The 18,803-nt window shown below is 35.4% G+C and overlaps 1 protein-coding gene across 1 annotated transcript in view; it reads right to left on the bottom strand.

The window, feature by feature from the left end:
- MMP16 (matrix metallopeptidase 16) overlaps positions 1 to 18,803 on the bottom strand; it is a 390,977-nt gene that overhangs the window by 16,104 nt on the left and 356,070 nt on the right. Inside the window, exon 9 of the mRNA XM_072603624.1 lies at positions 4,555 to 4,705. Within this exon, the coding sequence (XP_072459725.1) occupies positions 4,555 to 4,705 (151 nt within the window). The remainder of the gene's footprint in view (positions 1 to 4,554; positions 4,706 to 18,803) is intronic.

Below are 18,803 nucleotides of genomic sequence, written 5' to 3'. Positions count from 1 at the left end.
ACCCTACATCCCAAAGAGAACCAAAAAAAGGAAAACGATCTATTTTTTCAAAGAAAATTATAGCAGTTCTTTTTATGGTGGCAAAGAATTGGAAACTTAGAGGATGCTTATATATTGGCAAATGGCTGAACAATTTGTGGTATATGATTTTAATGTAATAAAATTGGGCTATAAGAAAAGATGAGCAGGATGATGTTAGAAAAAAAAAACTGGTAAGACATATAAACTGATGCAAGGTGAAGAGAGTAGAATCAGGAGAACATTGTTCATAGGAACAGCAATATTGTATGAAGATCACCTGTGAATGACTTAGCTATTCTGAACAATAAAATGATCCAAGACATTTCCAAAATATTCAAAATGAAAAATGGTATACATCTCCAGAGAAAGAACTGATGGAGTCTGAGTGCAGATAAAAGCATACTACTTTTAACTGTTTTGTGGTTTTAGTTTGTCTGTGTTCTCTTTCACATGACCAATGTGGAAATATGTTTTACATGATTACACACACATAATATATACAAAATTGCTTACCATGTAAGGGAGAGGGAAGATATTGGAAGGAAAGGGATAATTTAGAACTCAAAATTGAAAAAAATGAAATGTCAAAAATTGTTTTTACGTGTAATTGGGAAAATGAACTATTATTCAAAGGAAAAAAATAAACATATAGATGACAGAAGCAAGGACATACACAAAAAGTTGGTATCAAATGTGTTAAAATTGAAGAGGAAATAAGGTTAGTAATGAGTGCTAAAATTGAAGAGGCTTTGTTTTTCTTTTTAACAACTATTTTGGGGGAAGAAGATCAAAGAAAAGAGAAGACAAATGGCACTATAATAGATAACAAAAAAGACAGAACTATCCAATTCTTGTTTTGATTTAGTTTTCCCTGCCAAGGTAGATGATCTTTGAAGGATAGATCCTACTTCATTTTGACTCCACAGGACATCATGCCTCCCCCAGGAAAAGCTGATCACCTGAGATCTCATTCCTACAGTAAACACTGACTCAGCTTTTGGTACTCATCACCTTCTCATTGCCCTCAGTGGCCTTTCCTCTCTGATTAAAGGACCAGAGCTTGGAGCATTAAACTCTTCCCAAAGCCTTCCTTTACAGAAGGCTCAAAACTTTCTAGGTAACTATTTTGCATCAGCAGCTCTGCTTGGTTTGAATCTATGTAATGTCATGCTTCTATGCTGAGTACCCATTGGTGGCCTTGATTCTGCTTTTTACCTTTCTGTATGTAGTTTTCCCTTATTGGACTGGAAACTCCTTGAGAAAAGGAACTGTATTTTTCATATCCCCAGCACCTAGTACAGTGCTTGGCATATAGCAGGTACTTAATAAATATGTATTATATTGAATTGAAGTACAAAAATGACAAATAGGAAAAAGAAACCCAAAATTAAGTAAGAGTATCATAAAGGACTGTCTAACTGACCATGATGATTTCACGACATTCTACAGTACTGAAAATGCCATAAGCATTAGGTAAGTCAATTTCAGAGATCCTTCTCAGACCACGAAGAAGAAAGATGTGACAGGAATAGAAAAAAATAAATATTGAAATGATTTTTTTTAAAAGGAGGTAGAATAGAATTTGCAAAATATGAGTGAATGATATTGACTCTGGATCCTGACCAAATCATTGCATTTCTTATTACTCTTATTACTGGTAAATTAACGTCTAGAAAAAGGATGTTGACCACAAAGGGTCAACATAATTTCATTAAGAAGAAACAGTGCCAGCAAATATTCATTTCCCTTTTTGATGGAGATTATTAGACTGAGATTAGAAAACGGAATTTTGCAAATAGAGTTTATAAAGAATTCTGCAAAGCATCTGAGAGATTCTAGTTATCTTTGTTTAAAAAATGAAAGATGTAATAACAATGATAGTAACAATAATAATATTACAATTCTATTTGGAACTCAATGACTTACCAGCTATGAGGAGTATTGACTAATGAAAGGCAGCATAGTACAATAGAAACTTCTCTGGATTGGGAATCTAAGGATCTGGGTTTAAATGCTAACAGGAATAGAATGATTAGCTTTAAAGACTCTGGGAAATCTCTATTATCCAGAGAGGAAAATCCACGTAATCTTTTAAAAATTTTAATAACTTGTCATATAATTTTATTTTTAATTCTTCTTTTGAGCTTTTTAAAATAGCAAATAAAGTCAAACATATGTAAACAAAGTTTCAAAAGACAAATGTCTTCAAAAGTTACACTACTTAACTGAGATATGTTGTTTAAAAAACATTCAGAATCTCTGATTATTGATTTGAGATCTGAGCTCAATAGTAGAAGCTGAAGAAACACAAATATGTGGCAATATGAATATGGAATAATCTAAATGTCCATTCCTCCCTAGTTAGTGAATTTAGAATTAATCCAGTGTATAGTCAGTATTGATTTTTGCTAACTAAAAATATGCTACACTTTTACACTGAATCCATTGGTTTCAAAAAATAAAAATGAGAAAATCATGAGATTTTTACATATGTGGATAGTCATTCTTCCTTTGTACCCAAATGATAATTTTTAATAACTATTTAAAAGGTTTCATTTAAAATTCTGATGTGTATGCTAAGTAATTCACACAGATACAGTCCCTTTCTCACTAGGTGCTCATATTGTCCCCTCAGAGGTCCCTCAAATCTTTTTAATTTCCCTTCTTCCAGCAAAAGATCTAACACAATACTGCACCTAGTCCTGAATGGGCACAGTTATGCAATTAAAATCAGCAGGGGAATTAAAGTCTAAAAATCCATTAAGGGAAAAAAACATAATAAATAATATGTCCTGAGAAGCTTAGTGGGATATGGATTTACTCCCACTGGTGGTCAATATCTTGTTATAGCTCAATTATCTCAGCAAGGCTCATGTTCCTCATTCTTCTGCTTCCATATTGTATTGCACTTCTGTCCTGCCGAGCATCATTATGTGTCTTATGGCTTTAAGTAGCAACTTCCCCATCAATAGAAGTTTCTTTGGATGGTTCTTTCATTTTAATGCTTTGCTAAGTATATTTTTATGAAAGTCTTGACTTGAAGACTATGATTTAATATCTCTTAAGTTTTTGCCACTGTTGAGTAAAGTTGGATTCCTACCTATTTTCTTAGGAATAGGAAAGTACAAAACAAGTAACTAAGAATAAATTTTGAAATAAACTTTTTGAACTGCAGGAGAAAAATTATAGGATTTTTTTTTGTTCCCTGCAGAGAACGACTGTTTGCAATCAATTGCTATTGAAATACTCTTCTATTTCAAGCATCAAGAATACTATTTAGTTATTTACTTTTCCTCATAATTTTGATTCAATGAATTATTTTCACAAGAAACTCCTCTTACATGAAGGTAAAATTGATCCTGGGTCAGTAAGGATTTAAGTCTAAATTACTTTATTTCACTCACAAGACAGAAACATTGTTCACCAAGGCCTATTAAGCAAAAATAATTAAGAATAACATGGAATAGCCCATTCATAACAGCTTAACAATTGTTTTTTTAAATATGAAATGTTATTCTCCACCTAAAAGTAATTTATCATCACTCTAGACATGTAGCTGTCTGTGACCCTGTCTGTATATTAAATTCACAGATTTTTACGAGTTAGAACTGATTGGGACGTTAGAGTTCATCACATCTGTCATTGTACAGAAAAGGCAGTAGAGGTCCAGAGAGAATAAGTGATTTTCTGAAGACATGAACAGAACAAGGAAGCTAGTTTCCCATCTGCAGACTCTTATGATTGTCATGAGCAAAAAAATCTCAAATTTACCTCTGGTAAGGATCTTAGAAGTCATTTTAAACCCTTCCTTTTAGAGATGATACTAGGGTCCAGAGAGAGCATGCTCAAATTTGTAATGTCCAATAAATACTTTTTTGCTTCATAAATGTGAAGTCAAAAATCACATAAAAAAGAGAAAATTGCAAGTCATGTAAAGAAATAGAACACTAAAGGAAAAGCATATTATAACTAAAAGAACTTTGTACAATAATGTGTAGGCTTGCTATAGTCTTACTTGACTGCTGAAAACTAAATTAATAGCACTTTAGGGATAAAGACCTCATCAACTTTTTTTCTGAAATCATGAAACAAAGTATTCCTGAGAAATACATGCAGATATAAAAAAAGATGACAAAAATACAAAAAGAGATATATCAATAAGATATTTTAGTAATGAAATGCCATTTCAATGAGAAGCCCATACATGGATTAAACATACTCATTTTCCTCATAAAGGGAATAAGTAGATCTAACTGAAATGAAATCCATAGTGAAATGGTATTCACTTGATAAGTCCTAGTATTTTCTCAATGGTCTTAAGAAAATCATTTTGAAATATCATTGGATGAAAATATCTCTCTTAAATTGTAGATGGCTTTTTTTAGGTTTACATATGCAAAACCAGTTTCCTAGTAATGAGTAAGTTTATGGTGCTGTGATTATGTAAGTAAATAAGAGAAAATATTTTTTCAAAGTGATTCATATATCACTTCAAGCCATAGATGGAATAAATTATGTGAAATATATACCTACCTATCGCCCTTGAAGAAGTAGGTCTTCCCCACATCTTCCCACCAAATGGCAGAATCAATGCCATGAGGGGGAATTCCATTTCCAAGTGTTATTAAGTCATGTGGATAACCTGGTTGTAGAGTGGTATCCTTGAACACCCAGTATTTGTTACCTGTACAAAATATAAACATTAATTTCAGAAATCATAATTATATATCTACAACATACATTGTTTTTTTCAAAAATGAATGTGATGTAAAATATATTTCATTCTTTTGGAATCCCCAAATAAGTCATCCTTAGGATGAATCATTTTTTTGTTGGGGTCTTCAGCAACTTGTATGAATTATAGAATTCATTGCAAACCATGAGATGTAGTAGATCCCCAAAGTTCACATGTCTAGCATGTTATATTTAGGACTTGAATCCAGGTTTCAATGCGTTGCTGAGCCTCTGTCTGCTAATCAGTGATGCCAATATAGGATGATGTACTTATAGGAGAAAAAGAACTTAGAACGTAAGCCTTTCATTTTATAGATATGGAAGCTGAGTTTCAGAGATATTACATTACTTAGTCAAAATAACATGAAGAGTTTAAAAGTCATAAACTGGCACTATGTGAGGATCTGGTGAGGATGCTTTTGCATATTCACAGTGATATATTTAATCAAATCATTATAGATAATTAATTCCTTTTTATTCATTAGAATTAGTTTAACTAAAAGTAAGTGTTACTCAGTGAAAATTGATGTAATTTTGAGTCAGAGAACCCGGGTTCAAATATCAGTTTTACTGTTTTCTGAATAATGATGAAGATACTAACTTACATTTGTAGGGCATTTCAAAATTTATAAAACCTTTTTTTGCAACAATTCTGTAGAGTTGGAAGTGCATAATAATAGAGGAAAAATAAATAATTTGTATATAAAATATAAAAATAACCTATGACCTAGTTTTACATAGAAAATCATAAAATATGGCTAACAAATAGGATGTGCTAATGAAAGAGGATTAATTTGAATTCACTGACTCACTGAGACTTGTTGGATGGGACTCACACCTGAAATATGACATGTAGGCAAAACAGGACAGAGGAAAGGAGGCCAACAGCAGCCTTATAAACTAACAAGATATGTTCATGTGACAGAACACAAGGACCAGAGAGAGAAATCATGGTGGAATGTTTTGTCTATAGGCAAAATATAGGGAATATTGACATTGGTGTATGTTATAGATAATATGGACAGAAAAAAGTAACAGATCTTTTTAGAAAAGAGATTACATTCCTGGCATGGTGGCATAATAGAGATACAGGGGACTTCAACTATCCATATATATCCTGGAAACCTCTCTGCAAAAATAGAACAGGTGATAATATGTTTAAATCTTGCCTTAATTATTTCATCTCTCAAAAGGAACAAAGAGAAATTTTAATTGGAATATAATTCTTGCCAACAGAGAGAAACTGGATATTGGAGAAGAAATTATGAAAACTATAGAAGGAAATAGTAACTAAAAGTAAGAATTTCTAAAAGAGAAGAAGTTTCAGTTGGAAACATTTGGACATACAGATAAGATTTTTAGACACCAGATTTCAAAGGATTTAAAGTCAGTGTAAGTTGGATCTCATGAATTAAAATTGAATAGGGAAAGTCAGGTTAGGCGGGATGGGAATCTTTTGATAATAAAATTCTGAAGTCATAAATGGGAAAAAATTAGAAAGAACAGGTAAAAATAGTTACCTAAGTGATTAAATTAAAATTTTGAAAGACATATATGGACAAAGGAAATAACAGCATTGACAGAATTCAAAAGATGTATTATGACCTAGTAAGAGTGTATGAAGTGCAAAAGCAAGTAGCTAAGCCTGGTAAGGAAAGGTTGGATTCAATGAAATAAATGATCACTAATAACAGAGGGAGGGAAGAGCTACTTAATTTTTCTTTTGCTTTTGTTATATTTATAGATGAGAATTTCAAATTCTCAGATCAAGGAAATGTGGTAGACATCTACATCAATTTTAGCAAGGCATTTAAGAGACTCAGCCTTCTCAAGAAAAAGATAAATACAAGATGACTCAGAATATGTTAGTCATGTGATCATATGTGTGTTACAACTTTGATCCTCAGTTTCCTCATCAATAAAATAAGAATAAAATGTTGGAGGAGATTTGAGGAAGTTGGAACACTAATTCATTGTTGGTGGAGCTGTGAACTGATCTAACCATTCTGGAGAGCAATTTGGAACTACGCCCAAAGGGTGATAAAAATGTACATATTCTTTGACCCAGCAATATCATTTCTAGGGCTACATCCCAAAGAGGTCATAAAGATGGGAAAAGGATCCACATACACAAAAATATTTATAGCAGCACTTCTTGTGTTGGCCAAGAACTGGAAATCAAGGGAATGCCCATCAATTGGGGAATGGTTTAACAAGTTCTGTTATATGGATATAATGGAATACTGGGATGAGCAGATAGACTTTGGGAAAACCTGGAAAGACTTATATGAACTGATGCTGAATGAAGTAAGCAGAACCAGGAGAACAGTAACTGCCACAGTGTGTGAGGACTGCTTTTGATAGATTTAGCTCTTCTCAGCAATGCAAGGACCTAAAACATTTCCAAAGGACTCATGATGCAAAATGCCACCCACATCCTAGAAAGAACTATGGAGCTGGAATGCAAAATGAAGCATACTATTTTATTTTTTATGTTTCATTGTGTTTTGTTTTTTCTCATGGTTTCTCCCATTAGTTATAACTTTTCTATGCAACATGACTGGTGTGTAAATGCATTTAATAGGAATTGTAGTGTAAAGACCATACAAGATTGCATGCCATCTGGGAGAGGGAAGGAGCAGGGAGAAGGAGAAAATTTAAAAATTGTGGAAGTGAATGTTGAAAACAAATTGATAAATTTGAAAAAAAAATGACTATCAATGTGTATGCAAACCTATTTGCAAACTTTAAAATGCCACATAAATTAAAAATATTATCAGAAAATCATACATTATGAAAGTTAGGAGACTGGGTGGTCATTTTTGTCCAAGGTATATGTAGAAGGAAATCCTACTATCTTTCTTCTTAAAGAATGCTGAGAAAATGAAATCCATCACCTGAGGCAGCCCATTATCATTTTGGAAAGCATTCATCATTAGGACATTTTTACTGACATCACACCTAATATTTCTTTGCTGCTTCCATCTGCTATTTCTGGCTTTTCTCTTGTGGGGTCAAACAGACTAAATCTAATTGCTCTTTCAACATGACAGATTCTCAAACAATTGATTGATATGAGTGTGTATAGACAGACAGATAAATAGACAGACAGACAGATAGATAAATAGACAGGCAGACAGATAAATATAGATGTAGGTATAGGCATAGATATAGATATAAGTATATGTATATATATATGATATGTAAGTATATAATGCCTTATATATTATTAGATCCTTTCTATTTGTTATATCCTCAATCTAAACATGCCTAATTCCTTGAGCTGTTCTTCATATCACATGGACTCAAAGTCTCTCACTATTTTACTTGCCTTCTCAATGAGCTTCCTAAACTTTGGAACCAAGAACTGAGCTTGAGAACTCAATATTTGATCTGGCAAGGGCAGAATACAAAGGAATGATGACCTCCCAGTCATCTGGAAACTCTGCCTTCCTTAATGTCACCCAAAGGATTCTAGATTTGGTTTTTTGGCTGCCCTATCACACCGCTTCTCATGTTCTTCTTTTTCTATGCCAAAAAAGTCAGATATCATTCATACTGTTGTCTAACCATATTTTAACCATTCCATATTTCTTTAGTTGATTTTTGAACACAAGCATAAACACCTTACATTTATTCCTATGAGATGTCATATTATCAGATGAATGATTTAGCCTGTCAAGATATTTTTGGATCCTGACAGTCACATAGTTTGTTAGCTAACCTTGCAAGCTTCTTGATTTCTATATATCTGATGAATATTCCAGCTATCCCACTATTCAAATCACTGAAAAAAAAATAAAGCAGCATGAGGCCAAGCACTTTCTCTACAACAGTCCATTGGAGACCCTCTGCCAAGTTGACGCTGAACCTTGAAGGATAAGGTTTGTGTCTGACCATTTAACCTGTGTGGAATGCATTTAATTACATTATTATCCAAGCCATATATCTTAATATTTTACACAAGGATAGCATGGGATATGTTAATAAATGTTTTGCTAAACTTTACTAAATTTCAGGGTGTCTATATCACTCTCCTAATTCACCTTTTTGGTAACTGTCAAAAAAGAAAACAATGCTATTTTGGCATTGACTATTTTTGGTGAAGACAGGCTGGCTCTATGTATTCATTACCTTCTTTTCCAGATATTCACTAGCCATCTATTTAATGATCCATTCTCAATTTCCCTAGCAATCAAATTTAAACTTATTGACTTAAAAGTTACAGACTCAGTTCTCTTGCTTTATTTTCTTTCTGAAAATCATATAACATTTTCCCTTTTTCAGGCCAGTTGTACTTTCTTCATTCTGCATGATCTTTCAAAGACAATTGACATGTGTCTTAGCAACTATATCTGCCAAGATGAAGTGCATCCAGGCTATAATATGCATCAAAATTGTGCTGATTGAAATAGGAACTAGGCCTATAATGAGAGCAAAACTATATAACAAATTTAGCCTAAGGGTTAGGAATATCTTTTGCCTCCCTGAACTTATAATGTAGGATCTTATTCTTTTGAAAATAAAATGGCTGATAAAGAAGTACAAAAAAAGTTATGTAATGATATTACCTTTAAGAAAATACAATGATACTACTAAATATCACACTGACATACCATAAAATTTAATCTATTGTATTTAAATATGTGTGGAATGGCCATGATACAAGTATAAATCTACCCTTGGTGTAAACATTTTATAAGAAAACTTCACCCCAAAGTTCCAGGATCATGTCCAGGTCAGACTTCATGGGGCAAAAAATCTAGAAATCTGTTATATTTCAGTTACTCTTCTGTGGTATTCAATAAAAGAAGTTTTTATTATATTTTTTAAGAAGAGGTTTGATATGCCAGCCTGTACTTTCACGATTTACAGTATGCTTTCCTTTTATTATATTCTCCATTAGGGAAAAGTATATAGTTTCAATCCCTCCCATGTTGGTTTCACAGAATAAATCTTTTATCAGCTTCTCTCAGCCGGTTGTCACCAATTTTCAAGAAGAGTCACTCTAGCATGGATCAGCATACCCCTTCTTGTTTTTCCTTGGTAAATTGTAGCATCATCCATTCTTTCTAAGGAAACCACCCCACGCTTTCTCCCCAGTCTGGCTGCTGAGATTTTTTCTAGGCACATAGAGCTCCAGACTGCCTATGCTATATCTGGCTTCAGAAAATGTTCATACAGCCTTAGTCTGTATATTTTCCAAGGTGTCAGCAGGAGGGGAACGATGTGTGAACAAGTGAGAGTTACAGTTCCTCTAGGAAATTCCTGTCATTCTACCTGTTTTGTTTTCTTTCCATATTCTCTAGGAGTACATTCCTATAGTGGAAGCCCAGTATTTCCTTTCAGTGATAGAAGAAAAAAAATTCTGCATTTTCTTTTAAATTGACAGAGCATTTCTACAAAAGATTTCTACCAATAGGACTTCTTCTCTTAATAGTAGAAATTAAGGGTCTGAAAAATATTCCATAATCCTTCATTAAACAGGTTTTTTTCAAATCAGAAAAACCCAGCAGACACATATTAGATATAACATTCATGAAAAATTTTTAGCAGCTATGTACATTGTAAAGAAGAAGAAGCAAATTGCCAGCTAAAATATTTGTAGCACAAAACTTTTTTTATGAAATTAAGTTACAATAATTGTGATTTATACATTTAATTTTCTAAGTGGATATAAAGAAAAAAAGAATACAACAACAATTAGAAAATTCCTTTTGTGCCCTGATGAGGTTAGATTAAGGTTTCATTTATGAGGCAGAAGAGGCTTGGTGTTCTTTAAAAAAAATAAAACATATTTTAAATAGAAGACGTTTTTTAATAAGGGCAAATGAGACACACTGCAAAGAGTAACTTTTGTGCCTCATATTTCACCATGTTCCTCTTCAAAGTTCAGCTCTTCTGTGCTGCAATTCTAAATTAATCCCATTCAACTTTGTTCAATACTAACTCTGTGTTCCTTTAGCACATTTATTTTGTTGCACTTAATTAACATTCATTTGTCAATTGCTCTACAAATGCTCCTAAATGTTTACATATTCTCAACTATATTGCAATCTTCTTAGGGCAGAAGTTCCATCATGTTCTATTTCTCTGTCATATCTAAATATGAAGTTATTCATATGGAGATTGTTCAATAAATGTTTTATGATGTAATCTTGTTGTAATACTTATTTTCTGTTATGATAGTGAAACCCAACAGGATTTTGAAAAGGAAACTTATCAGCAAATAATTTGATTATCTGTTAGGCTCACATTACACATTGGGCATTCCAATAAACAAGTTTGTTTAATGATGACTGAAATAAGTATACATTGATTGAACTTTAAGAATGTAGTTCTTTCAGAAAGACCTCTTGTCATGAAAAAAGAAATCTATCTTAAAAGCCAGTTGGAACAAAGTTTACATTTTTCTTAGAGAACTTTATCTTTTTGGCACTGTTTTTAGGGTTGATTACTCAGTTCATGAGAATAAACACCTAACCTTAAGGTCCATATGATTTCTGTTAACAACCTTTATGATTTCATGTCTCATTTAAGTCCAGGTGAAAGGATATAGCAAAACAAACAGGATTTTAACATCACAATAATAAAAGGAAGTGACAAAGACTGAAAAAGTTTTTGAAAATTTTGATTTTTTTCTTAAAGTTACATTAATATAAAAAATATTTCAAAATATAGAATAACATTGAAATGGACATGAAAAATACAGTATTGCTTTCCTGAATCCTGATAAAGAAGTATGGAAGACTTAAAGATAAATGAAATAAACATGTCAAAGCCACATTGACCTTACATTACTGTATTTATTTCATTTTACCAAGTAAACATTAATATTAAAAAAATACATCTTTCAAGGGACAAGTGTGGTATGGTGCTCTAAATCTTTTGGTTAACACCAAGGTCAAGGAATAAATGTTATACTTTCCGGTGAAACTCATCAGATGTCATCTTTTTATTTTACTCTAAACTGACAGTCATTGCATTCTTCCAGTAAGCAGTCATATGAGAAACCTATCTCTAGATAAAATTCTATTTAACCTTGGACATATCAATTGAATTCATTTAGGGCTTCCAGTTCACTCATCTTTATAAAGAGCAGATTAGACCAGATGACCTCTAAGGCACATAACTGGTCAAAAATATCAATATGTTAACAGATACTTATAGTTTTTACTTTAAGAAACAATTATGTATCACATTATTAAGGAATTCCATCAATATATTTCTAAAGTTTATGTGGACAAAAACTTTGCCAGAATTATTGAAAAATGGACAGTTTTGAGGAGCATTTGTTTAGAACAAAACAATGTCATTTCTTTAGCCACAATCTTATTCATACTTCATCTTAGTGGGGAACAACAGAAGAGAGGTGCTAACTGTAAGTACTCGTGGACCAAAAGGATGAGCAGTTCTTGACCAATTGTAAAGAATTATTTCTAGTGTAAGTCCAGCACTGTGTAGCAAACCTCTTGTTGGAGGAATACAGAAATCACAAAATGATCCTTATTCTTATATTTTTAATAAAGAAACTTCATTTACTGTGAAGACTCAGTCTCCCAATCTTACCTTGGTTGGAAGTAAAAGGGTTGATCAGAGGCTTGACCCACTCTGATCCACTTGGGATCTTTGACTTGTTCTGTTTCATATCAGTGTCATCTCATCTATTCCCGGGCAGTCTTAGTGCAGACACCCAAACAAGTTAGCCTACTATAGCTCATCTGCTTAAGCTTTTTTTTTTTTTTTAAACAAATGATAATATTAGTTCTTCAGTATTTTGAGAACCAACCATTTTGTACAGATGACTATTTCCTCTGTCATTGAAGTTCCTGGCATCTATAATCTTATAGACATTCTTCACAAATCTCTACTGTCACATGTGGTGGTACACGCATGCAAGCCCAACTTACCAGAGAGGCTGAGGCTGGTTGATCTCTTGAGCCCAGGAATTCTGAGCTGCATTAGGCTAATACCTTTGGGTGTGGGCAACTAAGATTAACTTAATATGGCGAGTCTACCCTTCATATATAGCCTGTGAGAGAATTCATTTTGCATTACTCTGTATTTTTGTTGTAATTTTTTTCAATGGTTTAAGGAAAAGAGGGAGAGAAAATTGATTTATGTTTAACTAATTTTTTTAGGGTTGCTAGGTAGCACAATGAATACAGTACTTGGAGTCAGGAAGACACATCTTTCAGACTTCAAATCTTGCCTTAGCTACTTAGCTATGTGACGCCAGGCAAGTAACTTGACACTACTTACTTCAGTTCATGAACTATAAAATGAACTGGAGAAAGAAATAGTAAACCACTCCAGTATCCAGGAATGCATATGTACACATATAACACATACATATACATATACATAAACATGTATGTTTGTGTGTCATTGCGTACCCTAAATGGATCACTTTTCTGTCAGGAAGTGGTTAGGTGGTTTCATTCTAGATCCTTTGGAATCTTGGATGGTCATTGTCGTGATCAGAGTTCTTACGACTTTCAAAGTTGTCTTTACAGTATTTTTCTTATTGTATCATTTGTTCTCCTGGTTCTGCTGATTCCAGTCCTTGTTTATTTATAAAAACCTTCAAAATTATACATTTTCATAATGTTGACATTATACTATAAATTATTCTCACTTCACTCTATATCAGTCATGTATGTCTCTCCATATCTCCTTGAAAATGATTTATTTCCTCATTTTTATAGGACAATGATATTCTATCATATTCATATGCTACACTTTGTGCAGCCATTTCTTAAAGGATAAGAATCTCTTTAGTTTCCAGGGTTTTCTTGCCATCACAAAAAGAGCTGTTATAAATAATTTTGTACAGATAGGAGTTTTTCTTATTTATTTAATCGCTCGGGTGTAGACTCAAAGTGGCAGAGTTGAGTAAAAGGATATGCACTGTTAGTGACTTTTTTTGTACCGCAAATCTGACAATTTTATTTTTGAATCTATTTATACTCTCGGTGGTACATGAAATAACTTTGCTGTATTTCCTTCTCCAATCCCATTTGCCTTTGATGTCATTTTCTCATTATTCTTCGGTCCAGATCACTGATGAATATGAATATAAACATCTGGCTTATATAAAGTTTACTAGAGTTATGTCAGACATGCTTGGAGTATATTCAAATAATGACCAGTTTCAAGGTGTAAGACATTTAGCAGTTAGAGATCATGCTGCATTCATGTGCCACGATTTTGTCAAACGGCTCCATCAACACAATGAACTAAAATAGAAGGGTGGCTAAAAGCAGCCTTTTTCATTTTAAGGAAAAGGATCATGTATCTGATTTGGTAAACATGCTAGAAAGAGAAATCATTCCAATTATGTCAGGTCAGTTCCAAGGTGTTAGACTGAAAATAGACGAGAATGCAACAAGGAAAAAAGGGCTGGCATCCGCGGCAGTCTGCACAGAATCATTTGCATACAAAAGTAACCAAAGTTAACAACAATTGTTGTTACCAGAAATTTTCACAGTATTAAAAAAAGAGAAAAAAGTTCATGTGACCTCAGGTTGCATTACAGGAGTGATAGAGTACAAAGACCACAGAAAAGCCTTTGATAAGCTTGAGAATATTTCAAAGTAAAATCATTAGGCTAAAGATTGGCCTTCATTTAATGACATATGAAGTTCGGTTAATTGAACTCAACTTCAGCTGAGTTGAAGGAAATGGAGATGTTTAGAGATGTTTCCTTTAGGAAGATATAATAGCCGTGTGCAATTGCTTGAGGAGATATCACTTGGAAGAGATCAAAACTGGTCAATTTCACTCCTAGAGGCAGAACTAAAAGCAACAAATGTGAGATACAGAGAAAAAACATTAGGATCAATATAATGGAAAAATGTCCAAACAATCAGGAGGCATTATAGGATAGCACTGGCACTGTAGTCAGTGGATTTGGGTTCATATCACAACACTGTAATTACTACTATAATTGGTTGATTGGCTGGTTGTTGTCCTTCATCTTTGAAGAGGATCAAAATGAGATCACCATTGTAAAGTGAAATTTCAGTCTGTCCAACTGTGGCTGATCAGACCAACACAAACTCGGAATGCTCTACCATAGGTTGGGCACAGATAGTCAGTGTGAATATTTGGAGTGGATATTCCAAATTTGTACACCCTGCATTTACTTTGTGCTGTCTCAATTCTGCTTTGCTCAAATCGAACAGCTCCTTTTCTTATGTGGGCATGCCATGCTGAGTGGTCCTGGGCCAGTGTCTCCCATGTTGCACAGTCAAACCTAAAGTTATTGAGAGAGACCTTGAGAGTGTCCTTGTATCATTTCTTCTGAACACCATGTGATAGCTTGCCCAATGTGAGTTCTCCATAAAATAGTCTTTTTGGTAAGAGTACATTTTGCTTTTGAACAATGTGGCCCGCCCATTGGAGTTGCAGTCTCTGAAGCATACTTTGAATACTTGGCAGTTCAGCTCAAGCAAGGACTTCAGTATCTGGTACCTAATACTGCCAGGTGATCCTCAGAATCTTCCTAAGACAGTTCAAATGGAAGAGATTCAGTTTCCCAGCATGCCCCTGGTAGACTGTCCATATTTCACAAGCATATAACAATGAGGTCAGCACAACAGCTCTGTAGACTTTCAGTTTGGTAGTCAGTCCTCTTCTCTCCCAAACCTTTTTTCAGAGCCTCCCAAACACTGAGCTAGCTCTGGCAGTGCATGCATCACCCTCATTGTCAATGTATACATCCCTGGAAAGTACACTATCATGGCAAGTGAACTTATCCACAGCATCCAAAACTTCTCCATTTTTTGTAACCAATGGTTGCACGTATGGATGGTGTGGTGGTGGCTGATGGAGCACCTGTGTTTTTTTGGTGTTAATTATTAGGCAAAAATTAGCACAGGAAGCAGAGAATTGATCCATACTTTGTTGCATCTCATTTTCAGAGGTTGCATTGAATGCACAATCATCTGCAAACAGAAAATCATGCACCAACATTCCCTCCACTTTGGTCCTGGCTTGTAACCTTTTCAAATTGAAGAACTTACCATCAGTAGGGTAGTTGACCTTGATGTCGTGTTCATCCTCATTGAAATCATTTGTCAACATGGCTGAAAACATCATGCTAAAAAGCATGGGAGCAAGCACACAGCCCTGTTTCACTCCACTGGTGACTGGGAAGGCATGAGAGCTTTGTCCATTATCCAGAACCCAGGCAAACATGCATTGTGAAATTGATGTACAATATTGATGAACTTCTGCAGGCAACCAAATTTTGACATAATTTTCCATAAGCCCTCATGACTAACAGTGTCAAAGGCCTTGGTCAGATTCACAAACGTTGTGTACAGACCTCTGTTCTGCTCCTGGCATTTCTCCTGGAGTGGTCAGGCAGCAAACACCATATCGACTGTTTCTCGACCCTTTCTGAAGCCACACTGGCTCTCAGGTATATGACCATCTTCCAGGTGAAGGATCAGCCTATTAAGGAGGACTCTAGCAAGACTTTTGCCATCAATGACTGAGAGAGAGATCCCCCTGTGATTGTTGCAGGATAATCTATTCCCTTTACCCTTATAGAGGTGGATGATGACCCATCTCTCTAGGATCATGTCCTTATCACTAATCAATGTGGCTCCATCAGCACTGAGTAGCTGTGATACATCATGAGATTTTGGTCCATAAATAGCTTTCAGGGAATCATAAAAGCACTTTGGATTGTTACTATCAGCATAAAACTGAATTTCACCTGCCTTCTTACTGAATCAGGAATCCAGCATCTCTAAGCTTTGCTTGTATTTTGCTTTTGATGGAATTAAATGCTGCCTTCTTAGAGGTGGATGAACCGTCCTGCTGGTAAATCCTGTGGAGTTCACGTTTTTCATTTAGCAGCTTCTGAATTTCCCCATCATTTTCATCAAACCAGTCTTGCTGTTTGTGAGTGTTCTGACCCAGATGAGCAAGTGCAGTGCTGTACACCAAATCTCTGAGAGCTGCCCACTCCTTTTCTGCTGCACTGTTGCCAACTCTGTGTTGGCTCAACTCTCCCTCCAAGTCAGCAGCAAACTGTTCATGCTCAAAGAAGAGCTCTAATTTGTTAACATTAATTCTTCTGGTAGTCATTTTGCCTTGGGGGCAATACTTTTGATGAATGCGAATATTTAACTTGGAAAGGATAAGTCTATGATTAGTCTAGCACTCTGCATCATACATTGCCTTTGTCACTCTCACATCTTGTCTGTCTCTTCTCCTTACAATCACATAATCTATTAAATGCCAGTGTTTGCTCCAAGGGTGCATCCATGAAGGTTTATTGCGTTTAGGTAAACAGAAGACAGTGTTGGTGATGAGAATGTCGTGTGATGTACAAGTCTTCAATAGTAAATGACCATTATTGTTGCTGTTTCCAACTCCATTCCTCCCTAGGACTCCCTGCCAAGTCTGGTAGTCTGAGCCTACTCTAGCCTTAAAGTCACCCAGCATTATAAGCTTGTCCTCTTTTGGCACATTGACAATAAGGGTCTCTAGGTCTTCATAAAATTTTTCTTTGACTTCATCAGGGTTGGTCATGATGGGAGCATAGGCACTGATGATGGTGGCATGGCATTTTCCTGTGAATGGCAACTGCATTGTCATGAGCCTGTCATTCACTTGTTTTGGCAGGCATACCAGCTTGCTGATGATATTAGTTTTGATTGCAAAACCCACGCCAGCTTCATGGCACTCCCAATCACTGCACCCACTCCAGAAAAGGTGTATCTAGCTCCAGCTTCAGTAAGCTGGCCTTCATTTGCCAACCTTGTTTCACTCAAGGCTGCTATTTGGATGCGATATCTGTAGAGTTCTCTTGAAATTAGAGCGGTTCTTCTTTCAGGTCTACTGGATTTTGTGTTGTCTATTAGTGTGCACACATTCCATGTGCTGATGGTGAGTGGAATCATCTTTACAGATGTTTTTGTACATTTTTTTTTTGTGTTTCCACCATGCAGTAATCAGGCCAGGGTTGGGTAAGCAGGCAATGTTTACGGCACCTTTTCTAGCACTCTTCCTCACATCAGGAGGTGAGCAGTGTGATCCATAAAAGGCTGCTCAGACACCCAGGGGGCTGCTGAATCCCACTGCTGCTTACAGTGAGAAATAGCCCTATAGCCTGGGCTGCCTGTGTGGTGGGTCATGACTACAGCTCCCAGTATATCCACACCTGCTGCTTCATCACTTGCCTGTTGCCACAGGACTTTGAGGCATAATAGGGATATGGTGTGGGTGATGTGATGTCTTTTGATTCATGTGTAAATTGGATTTAAGTGAGGCAGAGTTGCACAAAGTCATCAACCTCACTCTCTCCTCCTGAGCCATCATAGTCCAGTGGCAGGACAGAGTCAAGATGACTGGAGATGGCTCAGGGTGCAGTGGATGACCTTGGCATCTTCAGTGTCTAACCAAGTTCGAAGTGCTCCACATTGCCTGCTTAATCTGCCTTCATGGCCATTGGAACAAATTGTTCTCATCTGCCCATCAACCGGATAAAGTCTTCACATTCTTGGGGAAGATACTCACCTAAGTCACCAATGGGTTTGAGATCCCTTGGTTACCCTCAACCTGGTTTGGGCCATCTGCTGAAACAGTTTACCAGGGTGTAGACACTGTGCATGCTGCAGCTTCTTGGAGCCACAGGTGAGAGTTAGGTGGAACAGGTGGACACCAAAGGTGGAAAGAGCCCCAAAAGGGCTTGGCAGCCATCGCACCAAAGGTACTGGTCCTTCCTGAACACACCCTACACCCCGTTACTGTAATTACACTACGTGTGTGTGACCATGTACAAGTCACTTTATATCACTATGTCTCAGTTTTATCATAAAATGAAGGGATTGGATTAGATGATTTCTCAGGTTCAGTCCAGTGCAGTAGATAGAGTGCTAGAGTTTGAGTCAAGATGATACCTCAGATACTTCCTAGCAATGCAACCCTGTTCAAGTAACTTAACCTTCCTAGGATTATTTTGCTCTTCAATAAATGGTGAAGAATAAAAGTAGCTACTACCCAGGGTTTTTGTGAAGATCAAATGACAA

This window comes from Notamacropus eugenii, chromosome 4 (genome assembly GCF_028372415.1).
Source record: "Notamacropus eugenii isolate mMacEug1 chromosome 4, mMacEug1.pri_v2, whole genome shotgun sequence".
NCBI lineage: Eukaryota > Metazoa > Chordata > Mammalia > Diprotodontia > Macropodidae > Notamacropus > Notamacropus eugenii.
The sequence above is the reverse complement of the archived record's forward strand: the minus strand, read 5'-3'. Positions and strand labels throughout refer to the sequence as shown.